This window comes from Caloenas nicobarica, chromosome 2 (assembly GCF_036013445.1).
Source record: "Caloenas nicobarica isolate bCalNic1 chromosome 2, bCalNic1.hap1, whole genome shotgun sequence".
In the NCBI taxonomy this organism is placed as follows: domain Eukaryota; kingdom Metazoa; phylum Chordata; class Aves; order Columbiformes; family Columbidae; genus Caloenas; species Caloenas nicobarica.
The window spans coordinates 48,208,844-48,234,433 of record NC_088246.1 but is presented as its reverse complement, the minus strand read 5'-3'; the positions used below and the strand labels follow the sequence as shown (position 1 = coordinate 48,234,433).

Below are 25,590 nucleotides of genomic sequence, written 5' to 3'. Positions count from 1 at the left end.
GGGAGACTGGCCAAGCCATCACGTGCCGAGAGGGGCACTGCTTGGATGACAAGCTGCTGCTCGTGGTTCTCTTCTGCTGCGGGCAGCAGCCGTGGAGTGCCGACCTCCTGCTCTGTGATATCCTCAGCTGCTCAGAACAGGCAGTTCTGAGTGACACATAACCAGCTCGTTCTGCTTAGTACTACGTGGAATCAAATCTACACCTTAAAATGTGGGATTTTAGCTGTTTATTTTTCAGTGGAGACAGTTGCCAAGGTGAATTTGTTTCAGATAACTAAATTTTCTGGTTTAAACTGCTGCTCATTAAGGCGTTGGCTTACATAGCTCGGACTGATCATTTGGATTTCATGGCTAGCTCTGGGCTCCCCAAAGTGTGGAGTGGCGGTAGGTATTTGTCATTAGCAGCAACCGAGGAAGTTGCAGATTGATTTAGAAAGGACACTAGTAGACCAAAGATGAGGGATGTAAAGTCTATGAAAAAAAATGGATTACTTGTTTCTGTGGACTAGCAGCAATGTGTTAGAGCCTCTGTTCCAATGCTAGAAAAAAGAATGTGTTTCCAGTAGGAAAAATTAGGCAAAATATGTATAATGAAAACAGGTGAGGAAGCAAAGGGCGAAGATCCCACCATTCAATCTCACATGTGCCGAGCTGTGTGTGGCGGGGCAGTCGCTCCTTCTTGCACGAGGTGGCAACGCCTGGAGTGGAACTGCTTCCCTGCATGGAGCAGCGCTGTGGTAAGAGGGCTGGATGTGTGAAACCACATCTTTCTGTCAAGCTGGAAACATGTGCGTGTGTAGACTCATGGGAGGCATGTTAAATTATATCTTATTTTAACAGAGGAGATTGAGGGAGGGAGCAGTTGCTGTGAATTTGAGCTGAAATTCATTTTTACACAAGATTTGCTACAGGGCAGAATCACTAGTTGCGTATGTTGCTGTTTGACAGAAAAGCTGGGTATACGGTGCAGTTAATGCCTTTTAAGAATTTTCCAGCATAGATAAAGGCAAACGTGGAGTTCGAACAAGAAGTTTTCTTCTGAGAATGTCTAATAGATGTTACTGCTTTTAATTCCTAGCTCTCACGCGAATGTTGCTGTTGCTTCCTTGGCATTTGAAATTCTGAGAACGGTGGGACATGAAAATACCAAGACTACCAAGTGAACTAGGTTTGACCGGCCTACTGAAATGGGCAAGTTGTGTTTGCTGCTCCGCACCTCAGTCCTGTAGGAACATCTTCAAATGAGCAGAGTAGGTGTAACTAATTTAGCAAGCTGAGCCACAGCTGCGTATGTATGACTTTGGGAGGCTTCAGAGAGGGAGGGAAGCTGGTTTTGGGGGCTGGTTTGTTTGGTTTTTAAACCCCTGTAAGAATGAATTCTTGGTTACTACTTTACTTTTCTGGCATTAACTGATGTAGCTCAAGTATTTGACAGCCAGAGTTTGAAAAGTGTAAATTAAATAAATGGTGTCATTATTTCACAATATAGACATGAAGTGTTTCACTGTTTATGCTGCTCTTAGATGTGTTTATCTGCTTGACCAGGTGAGTACCTTGGCTGTTCATCTTAAGGGGTCACCTCATGCCTATGACTGGCACTAGACAATACCATTATCAAGAGAGACAATTTTCTTCATCTCACACAACCAGAGCCAACCCCTGTGATCATGTAGAGGCTGTGGGCATATGTGCCATGCATGCATGATAGATTTTTATCAGGTGTTTACCCAGTAGCATGGGGGACTTTTTTGTGTTGCCTCACACTGCACATCTTAAGCTGCATTGGTCGAGTGTCCTCAGCTGCCAATGAAAATAGGTGAGATGATGAGCCTGGCAGGTTGTCATTTATCCCCAGTAAACACTGATACTCTAGGAAGTGTCCTCTAGACCTTGCGGATGCCAGTGTGTAAAGAATTAAATTCTTCTTCTCCCCATGTGAGTGAGCAGAGCATGGCTAAGGCTAGTACTGTGATGCTTCTTTGTTAATATGAGTCTTCTAAAGCAGCAACTGCATGTTCCTGCTGCACCTCCCAAACCCAGGTGCCTTACTGAGATTTGCTGCTACACGCCAGCTCTTGGACAGCCCAGTTCTCCAGGATATGTGGAGGCAAGAAACACCCCTAGGTAAACAAACTGATTTTGCTTAATACCTGTGATTTATTTTCCTGCCTTACTTTAAATATTACTATTCTTCACAGCTGGAATTGGAGCTGGTGTTACTAGAAGCAGGGAAAAGCCAAGTGGTTGCTGATGCTTTGTGAAGTGTTTTATAGTAATGGTCTTTAGCATGAGTGTGGCAGAAAGGAACAAAGCTGAATTACTGGGTGAGACTTGTCCCTCTGCCATCACAGTGCACAAAACCGAGGGAAATCTGTTCTGTACTTTCATTCAGCTCTCAGCATGTTGGGATCCTGCCTTGAGCTATGATACTTTGCAGCCAAGACCACCCCTATCTTCTGCCTGCAAACTGCTGCACTGCAGTAGAACTGCCTGGGAGCATTTGCTCTCAGCTGAGGCTGGTGACAGCTGCACAGTGCAGATGTGCACAGCCAGTAAAGAACCACTTTCCCTGCTTCCAACTCCACAAGTCAGTTATACACAGGTTGTACCTCACAGAGTAACTAAAGGCTAAGGACACCTGAGAATGTGGTTAAGTTGCCAAACAAGCTGACAGTTTGTAAGCAAAGGATCTTCAAGTAATACACTGTTCCACCTTTTTGAAGCCCAGAAGCAAGGCTGGCAGGTGTAGCCGCCTCACATCTGGCACCCTGCTGAGGGACCTGCCATGAAGGTGGCAGCAGGTCAAGGGGAAGAACACTGTCTCCAAGGACCCTGTGGGGAAACCTCTGGCATTGGCACTCAGGGCTCTATAGGAGAACCGTTCCTTAGTGGGATGAAAAAGGTAAATGGTTCTTCTGCAATTCCAGGACAATTTTCAGACAACTTGTTAACACACAAATATATTTATAATCTGAAATAATTTGACACAGAGTGAATTAAAAGTTTACTTTAATTTTGAACCATTTTATAACTGCATTTTTCTCATGAAGCATCTGTATCACAGCAGGCTACAATAACTTTGGGATAAAAGGCAACTGGTAAACTGTCCAATACAAGGTTCCAAATAAACAGTTCTTACTGGCCCCTACCCAGACATATCCCAGATAAAGTTTTTGATCAAAAACATGAAATAGATCCACCTGCTTATTTTAAGCATATTAAAAAGGAAACTAATTGGACCATTTCTATTTGTCTAGTTTTTTATACAAAAAGGCTACACAATGTTACACTTTATTCAGAATACAGTTAGAGTGATTATGAATTAGTGTTCTACACCTTTACTCAATCCTTAAAAATTAGAAACTGCTGTAGCATATTCACTATAACTTAATACTACAAGAGACTTGAAAAAAAAAAAACTAACAACAATTACTGCAAAAAGAAAGGCTACTTTGAAAGCAAGCAAGGTCAGTACCATTACAGAGATTTAAAAAAAATAATAAATTTTTAACAAGCAAGGCTAGGGTTTGATAAATTCCATCTTGCAATTCATCCTTGTGCATTCTTCATTTCTTGAATCACTCCCAAAATCCATTTGTATTATTACTCCTCGACCAAAAAGGACCAGAACAAAAAGTTTACTTCAATTGTTCCCATAGGAAACTCAGCTTGGTTAGTGTGTCAGGCACTTTCTGAGATACTAGCCCACCCCTCGAGCCCTCTCAGCAACTCTACAGGCCAATCAATGCAAGTTCATTCAGATGATACAGCTGCAAAGAGAAAAAAGAAAACAGTTGTCAGTGTTCCTGAGGAAGAGATTGTTATAAACACACTAAGACTGCATGAAGCCGGTGCACAAGACATTACAGTTAATTACTTCCACACTTCACAGCAGAAGTCAGTTTGGAGTGAACTGCTCGCGTGTCTCCAGAGTGTGTATTCACTGTTCTGGCACACTGAGACCCAATGGAGCCAATCCCTCCCTGCCAACCAAGTCCTCATCAGTCCAGTCCATCTGTTTTTTCTCTTTTCGTTTTGTTTTTAAATTCAAGGTTGGAGCTTCTTACCTAAAGGATGATTTACAGGTCAGTATCGAACCAGGCCAACTGATTACTGTCACCTGGAGGCAGCCCATCCATAAGGTCCTGGGCATGGCCAAGATCTGGCAGACCATCAACTGGGTAGTCAGCACCAGGGTGGTGGCCACCCATTTCATGTTCCATCATAGGGTCCATACCCAAGGCATCCTGACCGTATCCGCCAGAGTGGAAAGAACGGTAGCTAGGATCTAAGAAAGTTAAAGGTGGCAGAGGGAAAAAAAAGCATAATGTTAAAAGATGTTAGATGCATCAGAAGCTGCAAGTATCAGTGTGTGAGAAGATCTTTGTAGCCATCTGATCTTTTTTCTAGTCCAGCCAAGTTCAAAACAATCTGTTGCCTGCTCTTAACAGCTATTCTATTGTTTGAAACAGCCTTCCAGTACAATTCTGCAGACAAAGCACACTGCAGTCAGAAGCACGAGCAGATTCCAGCCAAGCCATTAGTCTGCACAATCGACAGTACTAAAATTCAACAATACTGCAGCAAAACCAGGCCCCAAGACTGTAGATTTGCTTCTGAAAGACTATTCAAAAATAGCTTAGAATCCTTAGGGAAAGGCTTGCAATTCAAGTCCATAGACACAGACTAATACATTCAATACCAGCTTTTTTGTTTTAAAGAAAAACTGTACTATTGGAATTGTCAAGTCCATTTGTAAAGAATGTAAAGATTTCTGGAAACAACAGCTCAGCGGGAGATTCTCCCACAAGACTCAGACAAGAGACACCAGTTTTGCATGTTCATATGCTCTCATTTCAGTGCTGCCAGAGATGGTGCAGAAACTGGTTATTTGAACTGGCAGTTCCCCATCTGCCTGTCAGTTTGCAATACCTTGCTGAAGAGTAATTCACTCTTCACTCATTTGCAGTTCTCCTTTAAAATCTATGACTTGACTTCATCCAACTTAAGTTTAGTCAAGGGGAACAGAAGAGACTCACCATCTGGGCGGTATCCAAGAGGTTCTCCCTGGGCACCAATATCAAGTCCAAGATCTGCTGTCTAGATGTACACAAAAAGTTTCAAAACAGTTTTAATGTCAGGTTCTTGGGCCAGCACTAGTAATTATGAGTTGAAAAAGTGTTGAAGTTTGCCCCAGATCCCTTTTTAGCAACTCTTCTGCAGTGAGCACAGAAGCACCTACACTTCACTATCAGAAGGAGGGAGGACATGGAAGCAAGATCTCCCCAAAGAATCATTAATACAAAAGACAACTCACCTCATTCCAAGCCATTGGCTCCGTCCTGAACAGAGAGCTTGTCAATTCAACTGAAAGTCGCTTCTTATAGTCTTGTGGTTTGTCCTCAGACATTCTGAAAAGCACTGCAGCTGCATATGTTGCTACCAAAAAGAAGAGTGATTTTAGTACAGGTCAAGTCTTCCAGCAACTTCTCTAACAGAGGTATGAAACCCATCTTTTTAGTTCACTTACCAACACCCTCATTTCTAGAATGAAGCAGCTCTGTTAAAGGGGCAGTGGCACCTTCAGCTTCAATTGCTTCAGCTGCTTCCTTGTCTTGAGCCAGTTCACAAAGTACACCTGCAGCTACTCTCTGGATGTTCTCAATGGGCGAGTACAACAACTGCAACCAAATCACAAGAGTTTCTTCAGCTCTTCTACTTGAAACAAGCTCTTCGGCACAATCTGACTTAACAGTTCTACACCAAGGAAGCATAACAGTTTTCCAAATATGTACTACAGTGTTGCCTTGAGCTCTTACCTGCACAAATAGTGGAATGGTATTTAGACCCCTGATTACGATTCGATTATGAACATCGCGTGCAAGAATATGCAGGGCTCCAGTGCAGCCTTCGACAATTTCTTCCATGCGCACACCCTCCTAGTTAGGAAAAGAAAAGGCATTTTTTTGAAGTTGACATACTGCGTGCCATCTTCTAAAATGACTGTCAAAAAGCAGATCAGCCTGTCAACAAATCAACTGAACTTCTCCTCTGCACACACCACCCTCTTCCTCCAACAGGGCTCAATATCCACTGTCTGCTGCTGACCTTCCAATTTAACTTCCCTGCTAGGAATCGGCCGGTTTATCCAACTAAATTCCCTACGTGAAGCATCTCAGTGGAAATCCTCCCAGCATTCTCATTTTTATTTCAGTTCATTACAAACTTCATGTCTGACAACAACTCTATTGGTTGGCTGAGTTAGCTTGGCAGTTTACTGAGTTTGCATCAGTGGTTACTGGTAACCAAGAGGCCTCCTCCTGCCTCTGCAAGTGTTAACTACACTCCTGTACTAGTAGGTGCTGCTTCCATTTGCCCGTGCTAAGGCAACTTCCCCTTTGTTAAAGTGTTTAATGGGGGGCAGAGGGAGGGGAATTGAGACTGATCTTGCCACACTGACCTGGTACCTAAATCAGTAACAAGTACGGAGCCTGTACAACTTCTCAGTACTCTTACAGCTCTAACCATGCTCGAAAATACACAATAAGCTGTGATAGCATTCTTAAACCCATAGTTCCAACAAGGATGGGTTTCCAGGTACTACTTCCCTTGCCAGACTAGACAAACCCAGCATTTCTGTTATCTGTAGCATTCAGAATTAAATAGTCAAGAGGTTCTCAGTAATACTAATAAACAAACAAGAACACCAAAACCTTGGTTCTTAAGAAAAACTTCAGGTCTGCCAAAAGAATAACATGAATTAGATCAAATGGTAAATTAACAGCTATTTAGACCAAACAATACACAGCAGAGGCAGATTGACATCTGAGGATTTTGACAGACAACTTTAACACGTTAGTTCCATTAATTGTGGCCACTTACCACGAATTGCTGTTGTGTTCCACCCATCGAAGTACGTCGCTGGGTATCTTGATGTGCTCTAACCAGCAACTGAACTAGCCTTGGAATAGCACCTTGTTCACGCAGCGGGGCATGGTTGGCAGGACAGAGAGCCAGATTGCGGATCAAACCAACAGTGGCCTGCAGTTAGGAAAGGGGTGGGAAATAAAAGAGCATCAGGGGCGTGCTTGCTGTTAGCCATTTCTTTTTTTAATCAGTTGATCCAAATGCTTCAGTCTCCATGAGACAACACCAAGCTGCACAGCTGAAGCAACTTCCCATCAGACAAATTACATTCCCGAACACCTTGGTAACAAATTATTTTTCACAGTTAAAGTTACATTAAAAAAACCACCAGTTTTCAGCACTGAAAGCTGTTAACCATTATTTACCTTGATCAAAGGCCAGTGTGATGGTGGGTGCAACAGTTTAACCACCACTGGGAGTCCATAATGGAGACGTACGGCATTTTGAGCCATCTCTGCTTCTTGATGTCTGCTGGTGAGGTGACGGAGTGCACAAATAGCAGGTTCTGTGATGTCTTCCCTGTCTCCAGCCCGAAGAACTGTGCGCACAAGAGCCTCAATGCCACCAACCTGGCACACCATCATCTTGTTCTTGTAATTGTTGCAGGTAAGGTTAGAGAGGATACCAGCAGCGCAAGTCACAACATTAATATCATCTGATCCTAAAAGCTGAACAAGAGTTCCTAGAAGGCCTTCCATGCCCTCCTGCAAAAGAGAGGAAGAAAAATTTAGTCTCTCCCCGCCTTACATTATGTTGGCTTTTGATCCTGATCCCTTACAAGAGCCATTTACCTGCTTTGTTGCAGCATCTGACAGATTTCTCAGAGTCCAGAGACAGTTCTGGACAAGACGCTGGCTTGGATCTGTGAGGTGGAGTCCCAAAGCTTGCATCCCACCTAGAAGATGGTACAGATTTGACATCATTACTCAGATGCTCCTCTTGTGAACAGTCAGGTCCTTCTCCTTCTTGAAGACTGAGTGCATATCTCAGGCTTCTGTACCTTTCTTGGCATTAGCACTGTAAGATGGCTAAGCCCTAACCCTTCATCACATAGGAAAAAAAAAAAAAAAATTCCAAGATTCTTTGTGACACTGGGCCTTTTAAATATATGCATATTCCAAGGGGACCATTCTGACAATGCTCAACCACTAAGCCATCCCGCTAACAACATAGTAGACTTAAAACAGACTGCCTTTTATATTTCTGTATACTGAAGGTCTTCAAAACTAGGTATGGACTGAAGGACCAATCCAAGTTCAATTTTTGATGCTGGTAGTTTCTCTTCTTGTGTAGAATGTACGGATCCTGAAGTATTACTATAGCTTTTTAAGTTACCATGAGTACAAGGTACTTACCAGCCTCAACAATAGCAGGTTTGTTGCTGGAGCAGACTGACAACACCTTCAGCACCCTACTTGTGGTCCACAATAGTTTCTCATAGGTATAGGTCCTCATTATGTTTACTAGAGCCTGGGGTCCACCACTCGCCAGAATAATCAGCTGAAAGACAGAAAAAATAATACCATCTGTCACTTCCTGTGCATGTCAGTAGGTAGTAACTGTTGCTGGCTTACACCCGTCATAAGTTGAGATCTCTAAAAAACTCTTCACATCTGCTGGTAGTCTAAATTTTGCGGTCTCACTTTAAGCATGACTGCATCTCCACAAAATAATTCCCGCATCCCTCACCTCTTGCAAGGTCAGGACTGACTGGCAGAAGCCCAACATGGCTGAAGATCCAGAATATGGAGGTCAGTGCCCAGGAACTGTTAGGTCACTCAGAGCAAGCTTGCTCATTTTAAGTGCTTCCACAGCAGAGGCACTTACCTTACTTTCTTGATTGCCATATGCTAAAATCTGAAGGCAGTCCGTTGTGATGGCCAAGAATTTGACATTTGTCTTGTTGAGCAATGCAACCATTTTCTGCAGCCCACCAGCTAGACGGACAGCCATTTTGGCTCCTTCCTGATGTAAAAGGAGATTGTGAAGAGTTGTAATGGCATAGAACAGCACAGAGTCCACCGGAGACCTACAGAAGAGGAAAAAAGCCCAAACTCTTAAGTACCTGCACCTACCAGTATCAACTAACAAACACAAGTACAGTCTTAGTAGTCCACATACCCCAGCATTTTCACCAAAGCAGGGATGCCTCCCGATTTGAAGATTGCCAGCAAGCCTTCACGGTGATGCGAGAGATTGTGTAGTGTACCTGCAGTACAACGGGCTGTTTCCACATCGTTTGTGTTTTGCATGGTACGTACGATAGCAGATACCATTTGAGGAGATCTCATAATAGCGTGGCGAGACGCTTCCTTTTTGGATAACTGATGAACCATAACTGCAGCCTTGTTCACCACCACCTACGGAAATATTTGAAGAAAGCTTTTAGTTTTAAGGTCATTGAAAAAGCCCCACAAACACGCTACACTGAGGCAAAGAAAATGCTTACCTGGTCCTCATCATTCAACAGTTTGGTCAGTTCTGGGATTGCACGAGTTGCAAGCTCAGCATCATCTTGGTAATTTATCAAATTAACAACAGCATGTTTTAACATCTGGGATGGCTCAGCCAAGCGTTGCACATTAGTTGGATGAGCAGCATCAAACTGTGTGGATGGGATTTGCATTCCTTCATCCAGCGTTTCAGGGAACATAGCTGCACGCACTCTCTGAGCTCTGGTCATTGCATACTGGCCATCAATATCTGAAAAACAAGGTAAGTCATTACCTCAAACTAGGAATACGAAGCTCTTCTTCTGGATTGGTAATAATTCAGTATTTAGCCTTCTGTATTGTTAAGCTGCATGTCTAAGCAAACCAGTGTAATAGAAAAGGCCTTACCAGCAACTTGCTCCTGGGTAAAGGACTGAGAGAATCCCTGCTCCCACTCGTACAGAACTTGTGTCGTGTCCACATCTTCCTCTTCAGGATTTCCCTTGCCACTCAAGGAGGGAGCAGTTGTTGTGGCACCGGAATGGATACCAGAGTCCAGATATGATTGTTGCTGCCAGTGACTGACTGCTGCTTTTCTGTCTGGCTCCATTGCCATATCCAGCTCCATCAAGTCAGCTATAAGAAATAATTGTTGAACAATTAAGTTTAGTTCAATTACTCCAGCATGTATTAATCCTTCAAAAGATGACACAGATTTCAAATGAAAATAAACCTCTATAAAACAACTACTTCAACCCAGGAGAGGTAGCACTGCAAGACAGCAGTTTTAAACTGAGGCTTTATGTTAAAGTAACGCAGACATCTATAAACCTGACTAACAGGCAGAGCAATCGCTGCTATTGTGATTGTCTTAGTCTACTACTGCTCAAAGGTTCCCTTTTCCACATGCTATTATTAGGTACTTGACTGTACTTAAGAGACCCAAAATGCTTATGGCAAACTTGTTTGCACATTTGGGTTCCAGTGGTAAGGTATTAATTACTGTACTAGAGCAGACATTATTCCATCCATGTGACTTTAAGAAATTAAAAAAGGGGAGTAAGGAGCCAATTTAACTGCTTCTTATTAGATCTGCTAGATTCTAATAACAGAAATTGTGATTCATTATATACCTTGGGTTGCCATGTTCCTTCTTGTGCTCTCAGAACTCTTTCCTGCTACCTTTCAGAGCTCCTAAAAAAGAGCAAGGTTAGAACTTATTAAACACTAATCAGAGCTAGTAATACAGTATTTCATATTAGATCACTAGAAGTACAAACTAAGACTTTACACATCTTGCCATTCCATTGCTATAGTGAGTATATTTAAATGCTAATTAGCAAATCCTCATGGGCAGAAAGGCAAAGAATGAGATGTATCATCCGCACTTTCTCTGGCAGACTATATGTAAGATGTATTCTCTCAAAGCTGCAAGGGAAAAAGAATTGAAGACTGATCATGACAGAACCATTTTTAACTTCTCTATCCTTGCATAAGATGAAGTCCGGACATGAAATTCCATGGCTTGGACACACCACAAAGACAAGGGCTACATGTCAAACTTCCTCATTTCCCTCAAAGACAACTGTTCTTAAGATAAGTCAAACTCTTTGATTCAGGGCTACAACATGGATTTTCGCAGGGAAAGCTGAACTGACCATTTGAGGCAAGCTGCTATTATTTCAGTGGTATAAGGACTATCTAAGGAGTTACAATTGAACCTTCTCCTTTACTAGTTTCCTGTACCACAAGAATAAAAGTTTCTTGGTACACAAAATACTCTTCCTTGAAGTTAAGCTGAAAATTGAAACAGCCTTATAAACAAATGCTCTCCTTTAGTTGTACACATTCAGTCACCAAACGCACTTTTTTTTTTCCTTCTTGCAGAAAGCCAAGGTAATTGGGGGTGGGAGGTTGAAATAAGATCAAATGCCCTATCCGAATCTTCAGTACTGAAGTATTTTGTACCATGAATCTGTACCCATCTCTTCACTAACCCAGGAACTCGAGGCTACAGCTCCACAGCAGGTCACTCAAAGCTGTCATGCTTTTATTTCATTTGCTCCCTTCCCCCCAGAGTCCAACACTGTTTTCAGCACAGACACAGAGCTGGTGACAGCCCATTCTGGGAGCCAGCCAAGCAGAAACATTTGTAGTGGTAACTAGTGCAGTGAGCAAAACCATCTCTTCCAGCAATCAGGTCTCAGTGTGCCCTTAGGTGTTAGAGCTGTGCTGATCAAAACATTCCTAGACAATGAAGTAAAGGCAAGCCACTCATCTCTTTAAAGGACAGGTTTGCAGTACTGTGTTAGGAGAACAAAGTCCATTCAATGCTGTGTTTGTGTATAGACAGATTTCTCAGTTTAAGAGTTTCCTTCAGGAGTAGCTTTTAGAACATCATAATTAAACAGAAGACAGGCCTGCAGTTTTAACAGTCTCACTGAATAGATTAGGAAACTACAAGGCAAGCTTATATTTCACTGTCTCTGAGCCAGCTGCAGGATACTCCAGCAGCTCCTGAGCAAACTCCTTGCTTTGCTGTACAAATGCCAGTGCTGTTTGTCCTGACTCTGCACTCCCACAACTTTTGGCGGCAACCCTTTCCTGGCCCTTTTAAAACAGACAGGAGATCTGCATCTGCAGCAGATAAGCAACATCAAGCTGATTCAAGACATAACACAACATTAAGTATCCTGTTATGCAGTTGGAAATGCTTAGGTCCCTAGACCAGTCCTGCTCCACAGCCTGGAAGAGACTGACCAACTCGGAGTCTACTCCTCACAACCTGCATGGACGATGCACTGACGATACAACTATTATTTGCAGTCCCTTGAACACTGGATTCTTCCAAGTGTTCAAGTCAGGAGTTTGGGAGTAGCAGTGGTAAAGGGAAGGAAAAACTAACTCATGCTGTCAGTTTACCATTACTACAAAAATTCTCCTGAGTAGCTAAGTTGGAGGAAGTGCCTATACAAAAGCTTCATAGCCCCCAGCAGGTCTTATGCATTACTTTGTCAGCTCCACTAACACCTTCTAAACAAAAAGAAATGGAATAGCACTAAAAGTAAAATTTGTACCTTTGCCCCCTGTAGTCCTCACTGTAAGTCAGATGTGACATTTCCAATAGAAAACGGGGCAAGATCTTACTGCTATACACAATTCACAATATGCTTAGCACAAAACAAGATCTATTTTTATTGTTATCTTTCCTGTCTCCTCCTATCAGAAGGCTGCTAATGAAACTGACCACCAAACTGGTTTTGAAGATACTGGGAGATGAACAAGTCAATAGCAATGACTATGCTTTGAGATATTTACTACCACCTCAGACTCAAGGTGGAGCTTAGGAACAACATTTATTATTTCCTTCCACTGTTGAATTCTGCACAAATGAAAGCAGCTGGCTCACAGCAACTGCACTCTGAAATGGTTGTCTCAATTTCAGCAGTCTGAAGAGATCAGAAGAATATCTGAACCATTAGGTACAATTCAAAAAGACCACCACAGCCACTGAACTGTAACACTTCCAAAATCAAGCTGAAGAACACCTACAAAATAGCAATGAAGAATACTGAATTAAGTGTTCAGAACTGCATTATCACTCAGATATTCAGTCTCTGAAATGCTGACCTTCGATCAGCCTGCTAGCTTCACCTGAAAGTTTTTAACATCCTAATCTGCATTTTATACACCTGTAACCCCCCAGAAATTCCAGGTATAATTTTTTAGGATTAAAACCAATTTCCCATCTAAATAAAAAGTTCAAAATAACTCCAGACTAAATGTAGCCAGGGAAAAGGGGTACATTCTGTTTGTTATTAGGGTTTCTGCAATTGAATATTATCCCAGATTTTCCTTCCCATCCTCTTCTTATTTTACAGTGGGGTACACTCAGTCCAGACAAGCAGCTGACTTTGTCTTGTCTGTCACTGACAAGGTTAACCACTGTACTTACAAAGCAAGCAACAAACCCAGATTAGGTACAAATGTGCTGTTCATTTTCCTGACAAAAACTGGATCAACACATGCAGGGTGGGGGTGAAGTAGTGGAAGAGTGGAAATGAAAGAACAAAAAAACCCCACACCCTGCTAGGATAATTAAGCTTGCAGTCTTCAACCATGAAGCATACAGCAGCTCCTTTAAATCAAGTTATTCACATTTATTGGAGGACACATGACTAGTGACATTACATTGTCAAGGTCAGTAATACAGATATTAACCATCAGGAAGAGACAGGACTCAGTATACTTTACAAACAAACTTTAGCCTAGCAGCAAGCTTCTGTAAGCCTCACTGTTTTTAAAGACTACCTGGTACTTGGAAGTTAAGTCTGAATTTTGATAAATGTCATGTTATACAGAACTTCATGTGGATGTACTGCCAGGAGTTATGGAACTGTTAACTTCCTAAAAGCCTCCAGTTGTTTAGCAAGCATTATCCGTTTTGGGTTTACATGGAGATTGATTTTTTTAATATATATGTTAAACTCCTCATATGAAGAGCTATGCAAGACATCGTACTAGAGTGTATTGTGTACCATGAGTCCAGACCTTGCATTTGCGTTCTTAAAAAAAAAAAAAAAACCAAACAACAAACCACCCTGAGAAAAATAGTTCTGCAGGCTCAGCAGGCTTATGAGCTAAAAAGACAACAATTCAAATGTCTTGGTTTTCAAAGGAATGAAAAAGTATTCTGATGATGAATAAGACTTAGGTATTAACTCCTGATTTTGGAGAAGTTAGGCACATGCCAAGGAAATCAAGACTACAGCATTTCTCAAATCTGAACAATAATTCTGAACAGCTTCTGTAAAACCTAGATAATGTTCTTCCTAAAGCTATTAAACTCCATTAGGACACAGAGCACAGTGAATTGTTTACTTCTATTCTTTCTTACATAGAAGAACAACTATGAGAATAGCCTGTCTAGGGGGGTGAATATCAGCGTGACATTTACCTGCCCGATATATCAAGACTACAGTACGTTTGCACCTCTGCTGCAGTTAATGTAAGATAAATCCATTTTCATTGTCAGCCAAAACAGTTTGTTACCCTACAAAACAGCTCATATTTGCAGCCTGTATTAAATAAAAGTGTCTATATTATTTCTTAATGTTTATAGAATCTCCTCTTTAAAATTGGACTCAGATTATATCCAACTGATCTGATAAGGAGATTCCCCCCACTTTGTAAAGCAAGTCAAACTTGAAGCTTGCAAGTCTTCCAGAAATCTTTTGCTCGAGAGCAGCATGTTACAAAACTTTGTATGAGAAATCTACTGATGCATCTAATTACCATGATCTGTTTAAAGGGGACATGTCTACTGACCATGTTCTCATATATCTGTCTCATCTAGACAAGCCAAGCAACTGCATCTTTAAATTAACCATCAGTGCTGAATGACACATTTTCTTACATTATGACACTTATAGCAGCTGAAAACATGGATCATCTACACACAAGTATATGTACTAGTAAATAGTTTCTCTAAATGCCCTGAAGTTATTGTAACCATTACCAAGGTGTTAGTGGAAGCATTCTTTGAGTCTAATTTTATAACTGGTCTAGAGGTCCCTTCCAACCTGGTGTTCTATGATTGTTTCAGGCAGCTGCCTACCAATGACATTGTCTGTGTATGTGCTTTAGAAAGAGTCAGTAGCCAAAATATACAGGCAACATCAGTTCCACAACTAATGACACCAGATAACAACAGCACTCAGTCCTATGACTCAAGAACAGAAATATAAGAATGTAATCTAGCAGAAGCTTCCTAATTAACCTTGGTTTTCAACTGGAGGATGTGGGAAATACATTCAATTAAGGTTTTTAAAATAAATTTTAAAAAACTTTAATCTTATCCTGGAAGTTATTACTCTGTTCTCTAGAAAAGGAAGTGGGGGAAGGGCAGTCATCCAAGAAAGACAATGCTGATAGTGGAAACATCAAAAAGCTTTCATGGTATATAGGTTCTTTCACATATGAGTGGCTGACCTGCCTCCTTAAGCAATTTTTGGTCTAACCTACCCCACAGCTATAAGCACTCCTGAAACAGGCAAGCCTACTTCTACTGCTTTTAGTTTTCTAGTTTGTAGAAAACATGAAGTGACTATCTCAGTTGGATCAATATTCTTTAGGAATAGCACTGAACTGATTAACAGTAAGCCTAAAAAATTGATTATAGGCTTCCCTCATTGAAGGAAGAAAAATAAATCAGATTATACCTGTATTCTAGCTACTTTTTTTTTTTAAGAAAAGCCAAAAGTCTTAGTCTAGCTGAAGAAAAGGTGACAGATACCATTTGAAAGGGGGCCAAGGAGGGAGAAGTTACAGGTGACCTATAAGAACTGATTTATAAATTGGCTATCTGCAGATGAAAACAAGGATGGCACTTGTGGAAAGTAATGACCTGGACTATTTGCATTCAGTTTCTAACTTAGAGGATTCTACTTTTAGATTAAGCAGCAAGATAACATGGGAAGTTAAAAGGACTGTCATTTGCTATGTAGATCTCAATTTAGGAACTTACATTTTGTATCTTTGATCATTAAAAAAGTTCAAGAATTTTTACCACCAGAAATCTGTTTTAAACTTCTAATTATTCCTTATCCAAATGGGGATAAAGTCTTCTTCTCCCATATGCTCCCAGATATTCTAAACAAAACTTAACTTTGAGGATTTTTATCTGGCTTCTATTGAGTTCTGGGGTAAAGTATGCTCTGTAGATCATTTTGGAGGCCTTTCAAATATCAGATGCTTCTGTAAGATTGGTAAGAAGTCCTGAAAGTAGAGTTTCAGTGTTGTGCATGGTAAGGGATTTTAGAAGCTTGCTGTAGGAATTACAGTAGGGGTTTACAATTTTTCTATGCAAAGAACAGAAGATACTTTATTTCAAAGTAGGAACAGATAACATGCTTGAGTTTCACTCTGAAGACTTGCATTTTAAAGAACTTTAATTCTTCTCATATAAAGGTAACACACAGGATTAAATACATTTTTGCTTAAGTACATTCCATATCCATAAAGCCAGTACTGAACAGCATTCTCATATTCTGTCTAAAGCAGCAGCATTTGCAGTCCTCAGTCATTTTGTCAAATCTGAAAAGAACAGCTGTATGCAGTCAGTGGAGATTATTTTGAAGTTAAAGTTATATGCAAGCAGTAGAAGGCCTTGATTATTGTCAAATTAGTCACTCACCAGTAGTGACTTCTGGATTAAGAAACTCAATTTTTCAAATCCCTCCTCACACCAGCAGTTTAAGGATCTAGATGGAGAAAAATTACTACAAAACTCATTGAAAACTGTCTCTCTCAAAAAATGGTTTATGGCTGTAAATTATCACATTTAACAGAGCAATATTGGATATTTTTGGAGACAGTAAAGTTTTCTGTTATTACCTATACCAGGAATCCGAATACAAAATTTCACATTTTTCATATGGTCAGGCTTCCTTCTGCTAGAATATTTCTGCTTTCAGTAGGCTGATATTTAATATGGGGTAAAAATATCTTGTCATAGGCCATCTGAAGATATCCTAGGTAAATGGAAGTAATTTATACAGTATGTAACATCAAAAGTAAATAACTCAAGCCATACAGACAATGCTAAAATGAAAAAAAAAAAGTTTTCACAGGTCTAAAACATTTCTATCTTCTTCCAGGTTAGACGATAGAAACATTAATCTGTAGCCTTCACTACCACCTCTGAGGAAATGCTATGGCAAAAGACAGAGCAACATTACTATATTTAAGTGTTGTGCCAAGATGCAGCAACCTCAACTATTTCATTAGTTCTACTGAAAACTAAGAGTCATCAGTGATCTTAACCTACATGCCACAGCACGTGCCCACACCAAAATCCATCTTACAGATCCTAGACTGCAACAACACAAACTCATTCATAAGCTTTAACTCATGACAAAACTGCTCTGGTCATTTCCTCAAGTGACACTTGCCCTAACATCATTCCTTCCAAACACTAAGCAAGAATACTTCACTACAGTCATGAACTTGCGATCCTGTGTAATCCATCCATTTCAAATTTGTCCAAGCTAGAATACTTCAGACAATGCATTCTACCGATGCCTGCAGAAAGGTAGAAGATGCCTTGCACACAGCATTACGTTCTATTTGAGATTTAGCTAACCAGATCACAATAAGTTTGATTCTGAATCCAGAATACACAGTCTTAAGTTCTTCAAAATCTCTTATTAAGAGCTGAAAGTTTAAAGTCTGTTTCTCCTATCAAACATTAGTAAATTAGGAAACTTGAATAGCATCTGCTTTACTGACCTCAAAGGTTAACAGGTTGCAACTTCCAAGCTTTAAATATCCTTAATACATGCTGAAAGAGGCGACAAACTAGCTCAGATAATCCACAGAATTAAAAGTGGAAGAGGCATATTTGACAGCATACACAGATCTGCCAATGCTTACTATGAGTTACCTCTGCTTTCAGACACTGTTTTTTGCTGCTTCATTTCCACTTCATTATTTCTTTTTTCCTTCAGGCAGCTCAGTTTGCTATTACATCAATTGTTCTGGCTTTTCAGCCTTTGTCTTCCACCTTAGAAATGATCTAAAAATTATTTTCCATAACATAAGGACAGAAGAGCCTCCCTACACTAGCTTTTCTAAGTTTTTCTTATAAGAGTTCATTTGATGCCACATCACAAAATAAAATATTATGCCTATTTTCAGTCACCTCAGCAATCTAAGACCAATTAAGAGCACAGAGTAGAGTTTCTATTCACATGCTCATTACCTAAAGCAAAACAGCATGCAAATATTTCTGGTTTTGCTAGACTTCTAAGTTGATTAAAACTGCTTAATGGAACTGAAGTGCAGGCATCTGGTAATCTTGACTGACTTAAACACCAGGCTAGCTGTATTAAGAGGATTTATTCCTCAAAAAATGTCTAGTGAAGGAGAGACTCAGGTTACAAGGTCAGAAAAACTCAAGATTCATCTTTGAATCCATGCAACCCTAGGCACACATGGCAGAGGGGAGGGAAAGGGGCCACAAGAACTTTATAACACAGCTGCAAAGCTCCATTCTCCCACACTTCACTCCCACTAGGACTGGAGCATGACAATGTTCTGATACCACAGGACACTCTTCTGGTTTACCCTGCCCTTCTTCCCAAAAGCAACAGCAGGCTAGGAAAGAATCACACTTCCTAGCCAGCTTGCTAAATGATCAACTGTGACAACTCATTAAGTTTCAAGTGCAGTTGAGACTATGATTTACATGTAATAAGATCTACATTTTGCTTTGCTCCCCCAAAGTACAGAACGCCACCCAGAACATAGGTAGTTTTAATTGATCGCTGAGAGCAACTTCAGCCACTGACTGAAAGTTCAGGTAACAAAATGCATCAGAAATGGAGCTTCCACTGCCAGGTGGGCTATCTTCTAGCTGCAGCCATTGAGTGTCCCTGAAACACAGCCCTTTGAGCAACTAACACAGCACTGAGGCACTAACAGCTTGTGCAATTAGTCAGGGTCTTCACAGGTACTAAGGTTTAAGTACCTTTTTAAAAACAACCCATTAAAAGTTTCAATAAAGCAACAGTTAACATCGGCCTGAGAGCCATGGTCAGCCAACAAGTACTTGAGATAACTAAGCTATAAAATGATGAGAACCTGCAGAAGAACTCAGAACAAGCACATCAGGTAAGTTACTAAAACAAGTGATAAAGTTCACTTGGGCACTGATCTGCACAATCATTCTAAGAGATGTACTTTCAAACTTTAAGGACCTGCCAGGAAGCCTCCCCAGATACGCAGCTGGCAATATCACATAGAGGTTCTCTAATAACTTTGATGCACTGTACTCAACTCTTTAGGACAGGCATTTTAGAGAAACTTCGGTGGAAATTACACATTGCTAGGACACCTAGAGATGTCAAAAGGTACTTGGTAACAATTACCTACCCTCATAATTTCTTACAGCTATCAGTTATGTCCTGCAGAATTTTGTTTGATGCTGGCCAGAGCCCAGGGCTGCCAGAGTCACATGGCTGGACATACTATGCAATGTAAAGATAGTCCTATACACTTAGCTACTTAAAAGCATACTTGTACTGTAGTATCTGAAATCTCACAACACTGGATCTTGTCACTTCAGAGAAGTTAGTGTTTGGATCCATAGCACAATTATTTTGCCCTTTACCTAGAGAAACATTCAGGAGTCACAAGAAGTCTGTCGACGCAATCTTTTATGTTCAAAATCATGGGCAAGTATACCAGCAGCTCCTAAAAAGGATCTACAAACAAAAAGATATCTACGCTTTCTGCACTGGGTATTTGTTTGTCCCCTATAGAAATCTCTGGTTGTTTCCAAGAGCTACAAGCAGCAGCTGTGCTCAAGCTGACAATTATCAGGTCATGTTTGAAAGTAATGGTTTAAGAGAGCTCTTCACTGGCAACACGAGCAAAGTCCATCACTTTATTAGTAGGCAAGATTGGCCTACATATCCTTCACTGTCCAAGAGAGGAGCTGCTGATAATCTTAAATGTTAAGATGAAATGTGAGGAACTGCTTCAACTACTAATCAGGTGTTACACATCGAGCATGAGAAAAGTAGTAATCTTCTCCACAAAACATACATATCAATCCTTTGACAGCAGTTTGCAGCTCTGTCTTAAAGGACTGGTATGACAGTTTTAAGTTTATGAACTTGCGTTAAGTTCATAATGAGATTATCAACACAGTCTTACATCTTAATTGTTTTGACCAACTAAGCACCACCAACTCATGCAAGCAACTTCAAAACAATTACTAAGTTGCTTCTGTCCAGTAATGGGTTTACTTTGAGATCTTTTGATCACTAGCAACCATTTCCAGTTAGGGTTTCCTACAGCATTTATTATGTTTGAATATCTTCAGGGCTGGGCAAAACATTAAGAGCAGTTTTATTACCACAACTTAGAAAGTTACCACCTCTTACTTGCAGGACACAATTAGGTATCTACATTATGCATACTGCTGCCTTTCTCAGGGATGAGCTAGTGTTTTGATCTAAGCTTTAGTTTGTCAGCAGTACTCATCTAAGAAACTTGCACTGATTTGGTCCACATGCCCCCACTTTCACTAAGATGTCTGTAGCAGAGATGGCAGTAGCCAGGATCAAACATGATTTTTTAGTGTCAAAAAGATCCTTAAAGGTTCTGCAGTCATTTACCATGATCCGGTACATCACTAACAAAAAGGCTGACAGGCACTTTATTACAGAAGTGCCTTTCCGTGCTGTGTAGAACAACTTAGAACATTCATTTCCACTCTAATAGAGCAACAATTTAACAATCTCCCAAACCAATAAGTATCTAACTATTATCTAGTTTCTTCTTAGGCTGCAACCATGTAGCCAGCACAGAACATGGCTATTAAACATTAATCTCCACAGCTTAAGAAACTACAGTGATTAGTCATAACTGGACTGACACTAATGAAATACTTGTGAATCTGAAAGTGGTTGCCTTTGCTTGTCTGTCAGAATAACTATGTATTTACAATAAGGCATACTGACACACCAAAAAGTACTGTTCAAGCAACAAACATGCTAATGAAGTCTGACACTATGTTTCTTCAACTCAATTAAGGGAAACCGACAAGGCAACAGCATTTATCAGCACCTTTAGGATGTTAAGATTTGTGGCCACTGGAGGGCACCTGAATTGTTGCCAGGACAATACAGAACTACTAGCTAAATTGCCAAACTTTTCCAATTTATACAGGTCTATTTAGCACAGTAAGTCAGCATAGAAATGTTAGTTCCAGCAAATATAGTGCACACTGTGCATTTGTCAACTCCAGTAAGATCCAGCTAGCTCATAGTACCTTTTTAAAAGCAGCAACCTAAAATATTAGATTAATCTTTCAATCTTTAAGGGAATTAATATATTTGTTAAACAAAGCTCCAGAGTTGATCTAGTATTAACAGAGCAAGGACTCGACTTCTGCAATACTAATCCAGCCAGTGTACATTGTTTCCTAAAGCAACGTGGAGCACTAACGAAAAGTTCTTCTGTACTGAAAGCTGTAAAGTAACATCTGCACCCATACTTCCCAAGGTAACAAAAGTATAATACACATTTGCTTTCACATCAAATTAGGGCTAAGAGATTCATGAGGGCAGGGTAAGCTACAGGTATACTTTTCACTTCCTCACCTTATCAATTTGGTGTTCCGTACGGACAGAAATGCCAGAATAATACTTCCATTAGTTCTCTCCTTTGCACTTAAAGTTACCTGCAGGTGCAAAAAACTTTTCTGGCTCCTTTCTTCTCATGACAGGCAACAAAGGCCACCACAACACTAGCATATTAAGACATTACTGTCTTGGGCTAAAGCCTGCCTGATCACAGACTACAGCCAAGTTTTACCTTGGAATCAAGTGCCAGAAGTGAAACCACTGTCAGGCTACCTTATGTTGGCAAGTCTAACCAATTCAGTTGGTGCATAACATCAAAGCACCCCAAAACAAGTCTTCCAATGCTTAACTAGAAAGTCAGCAATAGTGCCCTGCCCATTTGACCAGGATGATAATTCTATCTAGAGAGACAAGAAAAGTTGCATGCAATATTGCCAAGGAGTCTGCAGAATTTTGCGAAGTTAATGTGGTGCCATTTCTAAGTTACTGCACAGGCAGGGGCTCAGAGCTGGCAAACGCAAGCTGTGAGGACTCGAGAGCAAGCCCCAACCGCCTGTAGTTTCTCACAAAGTTTTGTCAGGCTTTGTGAAGTATGATGTTCAAGATAAGTAAGGTCAGTCCTGATTTTCCTGCTACAGTATGCAGTCTGCCAGAGTCACAGAACAAGTTTTGCTGCAAGCAACTGCATGATCACCACAACCCCTGCATTACCAGCTTTAACCATGAATTAACATGAGTGATTTTGATTACTGCTGTATTTGCACACTAGTCTGCCTACTAGACAATATTCTGCAGAAACATCCTTACCCAAGAGTTTCAGACTGCAAATTCAGACTTGAGTTTATAAGGCTGAAGCTTAAAATAGCCATACTTCCTGCCCCATTCTTGCTACTGCCCCTTCTACCCCTCAAAATACTGCAAAAGTAGTTTAGAAGGCCATTAGAACTAACTTGTTGTCTTTACATCTGAATTAACTTTCTGAAGTATTTTGTTCTTAATAGTTAAACTTGAGGTTTTGGTGATGTTAAGTCATGAAAGACCAACATCGGTTTCACAAAGAAACCGTACGTATGAAGGGCAACCAGGTTTCACCACCAAGATTTGATATGGCGGTTACTAACACACCACATAGTCAAAGCAAAATGCCAGTGTTCGTAGTAGACAATATATCAAGCAAGAAGCCCAGCCTATTTATTGCTTAGGCAAGAAAACGTAAGCTTGGTTTACTAAGAATGTAACACAACATTTGAAGAACTGACTCTTTCAATCAAGCTTTGTGTTAAATCCTTGCTTTTAGAAGCTATTATGCATTGCATTGTTCCTTCCATCAACATGTTTTTACTTATTCCTCTTTGAAATGATCTGCCATACAGACCAACATGAACATTCCCACACATATCAGTTCATAGTCAAACAGAAAATAACTGAACAGATATGCAAATATGACATTTCTTTAGAACAACTCCAGAATGGCAACACTCGATATGATTTTATACTGAATGTTGAATTTAGAGAGCCTTAAAACCTTGTCTGAACAGCTAAGTAGCCTGATTTTTCAACAGTAGCAGCCATTAGGCAGCCAACACAGTGGCCACATACCTGCAGCTGTCAGCACCTTTTTATTAAAAGAGCAAGATTAACATTAGGTTCCTGGACTGTCAGTTACTGAAATTCACATTATAACTTGGCCCAATAAGCACCAGTAAGTTTTGACCTTTGTGCTGCTTTAAAGCCTTGCAGTAGTACCTTTTTGTCATTCAGTAGCAAAATCGTAATTAGTGAGTTGCTCTCTGGTGTGTCTGAACTTAATATCACAAAAACCCCGGTACTCTTTCAGGTAGTTTTCTCATCTTTGCCTTTACTGTAGTCTCAGCACATAAAGATCCTGTTTTACTAAAACCCCTCCTTGATTTCCGTCCATCGACCTCAGCATACCAGCCCAGCCTCCTTCCATTCACCACTTGCATACTTTGGGGGATGGGAGGACCACAGATGTCTGGAATATACAGAGTGTCAGAACAATGGCTGCTCCATGAGAAAGAGATCAAGAAGTAGCTGATTACAAAGATCAACACTGCTCTGCCTAAAGTCACAAGTTGCCCACGGTACCTTCACAGCCTGCCCTTTCTTCCCAGAAGGGATAATCGTCAATGGAGGTTTTGGGGAAAAGGTTCAAACGGAAGCAGCCCGACGTCCTATATCAAGTTTTAGCTAGGAAAGAATTTAAGATGTTGCTAGATTTAAGAAACCTCGCTGTTCCAGGAGCTGCTAATCATGCACAAAAGAGAGATGTACTAAGCTTTTCAGGGAGGAAAAAAAAACCTAAACAAACCACACAAAACGCCTACATCTGGAGCTCCTTGTTCATCAGGAAATCAGAAACAAGTACCCTATATCCTACTGGGAGTAACAGCGAGTTGCTTCACACGCTCAGAAGTGCGTTAGTTCGGGAGGCTGGAGCCGCCGTCCCCCCAGCCACCCCCCGAAAGCAGCAGGCGCTTCCCCTTGCAGCATGTGAACCCCCACGCTACCCAAGTCCTAAGTCGTTCGCTACAAGCCTCCGGTAACGTGGGCGTTAAAAACTTAATTTGATCGCTCCCAGCTCCGGGGAGCTTCATTTCGGTAACACCCAGAAGCAGACAAACCTCCTCAGCAAATATGCATCGCAAGTAAGCCCGAAAACCCACAAGGCACCAGATTAGTTATCTCCCGCTGACTGCAGTGACTGTGATTAGTTAATTACGTTCGGTACAAATAAACCCCCCTCCCCTGCTCTTCTCCCCCTCGTATCAGCAACGGTGGTCTGCAGCCCACCGGCGAGTCGCTACCTCCCCCCACCTTAAAAAAAAAAAAAAAAGCAGGGAAGTACTCCGGCCTCAGCTGCAAACACAGCCCAGAGCAGAGACCCCCGGAGACTCTCTGCGGAGCCGGGCACCCACCCCCTCGCCCCAGGACGAGCTTCCCAAGAGACACCTCGGGAGCCGCAGCTGCCGCCTCCTGCAACCACGCAGCTGTCCGGACCTCCCAAAACAAGCGCCCTCTCCTCCTTTTCCTGCCCCACTCTCCTCTCTCCCACTCCCGCCCGGGCAGCGCCCCCCGCCCCCTCCAGCCCCGTCCTTCCCGCCTCGGCGCCGGGCACACCCTGGACCCCCACCGGCGGCCGGGCCGCAGCGCCCGATCCCGCCCGCCCGGAGCACCGGGGGCCGCTGAGAGAACAGGGCGGGGGCGGCCCGAGCTCGCCCCGAGTTCCCGCGGGAGAAAGTAGCACTAACGTTGCAGGGAGGCGAGAGGGAAGGGTCCCCCCGGGCTCCGGCTGCTGCTGCCCGGGCGATCCCGATCCGGTCCGTCTTTCCTTCCTTGTCCTCTTCTCCTCCTCGCTCGGCTCTTCGCTGACGGCGGTCCCCCCGCCGCTGCCTCCCGGGTGGCAACGGTGCGGAGCGGCGGCGTTAGTCCCCTTGCCCCGAACGCCTCGGCTGCTCCGACCGCCGAACTGAGCGAGAGGCTTAAAATGGCGTCGCTCACAAGGAGGTTCTTATAGTGAGCGCCGGCTGTATCCTGCCGCCGCGGCCGAGCCCAGCGCGCAGCATTCCACAGGCACCTAGCGCACAGGGCAGGGGGAGGGGAAATAGTGCCCGGCTCGCAGGGCGGAGGGAGACAGAGAGCAGCAGCGAGGGAAGCGGCCCGAGCCGGGGGAGGCCGTGGCGGCGGCGCGGAGCGGGGAGGCGGGAGGCAGGGCGGGCCGAGCCGAGGGGAGCGGCGGTGTGAGGGGCGAGCGGGCGGGATGACCGGCCGTGGCGGGGAGGGTGGCGGGGACACCTTATCCCGGAGGTGGGGAAGAAGGAGCCGAGTTCCCGGCTGGGAGCGAAGTTGCTGCCTGGGGGCGGAGAGGCGGCGGGAGCCGGGGTGCAGCTGAGGGGATTAGCCCGGGGTCCCGCGCTGCGCGGGGGCGGGGGGCAAAGTGCGACCCTGCCTCCTCTTTAATTTGGCGTTTCGTTGCTTGGGGATTTATATATATATATATATTTTTTTTTTTTTTTTTACGCACTTTCCATCAACTGTACCGAAACTCCGTCCTCCTT

At 42.3% G+C, this 25,590-nt stretch overlaps 2 protein-coding genes across 6 annotated transcripts in view; one reads left to right on the top strand and one right to left on the bottom strand.

The window, feature by feature from the left end:
* The window catches only part of ULK4 (unc-51 like kinase 4), a 240,662-nt gene extending 239,499 nt beyond the window's left edge, over positions 1 to 1,163 (top strand). For all 4 annotated transcript variants that reach the window (XM_065628834.1, XM_065628835.1, XM_065628833.1 and 1 more), the window contains one exon: positions 1,079 to 1,163. In XM_065628834.1, coding sequence (XP_065484906.1) covers positions 1,079 to 1,163 — 85 coding nt within the window. The remainder of the gene's footprint in view (positions 1 to 1,078) is intronic.
* Positions 1,164 to 2,992: 1,829 nt separating this feature from the next.
* On the bottom strand, positions 2,993 to 25,030 carry CTNNB1 (catenin beta 1). 2 transcript variants are annotated; one of them, XM_065628795.1, is made up of 16 exons: positions 24,784 to 25,030; positions 10,493 to 10,553; positions 9,768 to 9,995; positions 9,377 to 9,630; positions 9,049 to 9,287; positions 8,755 to 8,956; positions 8,283 to 8,427; positions 7,719 to 7,822; positions 7,293 to 7,631; positions 6,883 to 7,041; positions 5,820 to 5,939; positions 5,531 to 5,681; positions 5,318 to 5,439; positions 5,040 to 5,100; positions 4,068 to 4,288; positions 2,993 to 3,770 (listed from the first exon to the last, which is right to left on the bottom strand). In XM_065628795.1, the coding sequence occupies exons 2-15, from the start codon at positions 10,503 to 10,505 to the stop codon at positions 4,080 to 4,082; spliced, it is 2,346 nt and encodes a 781-aa protein (XP_065484867.1). In that variant the 5' UTR covers positions 10,506 to 10,553; positions 24,784 to 25,030; the 3' UTR covers positions 2,993 to 3,770; positions 4,068 to 4,079. The 2 variants fall into 2 exon arrangements, with proteins under 2 accessions (XP_065484867.1, XP_065484868.1); XM_065628796.1 differs by lacking the exon at positions 4,068 to 4,288.
* Between the last annotated feature and the right edge of the window lie 560 nt (positions 25,031 to 25,590).

Bases quoted from the DNA above. Each gene is read 5' to 3' on its own strand.
- CTNNB1 (XM_065628795.1), bottom strand. The intron at 8,957-9,048 runs GTATGTGGACTA...CCTCTTCTGTAG, and splicing joins GCTTTGGTGAAAATGCTGGG to GTCTCCGGTGGACTCTGTGC. The intron at 4,289-5,039 runs GTGAGTCTCTTC...TAACTTTCTTAG, and splicing joins TCTTGGATACCGCCCAGATG to ATCCTAGCTACCGTTCTTTC.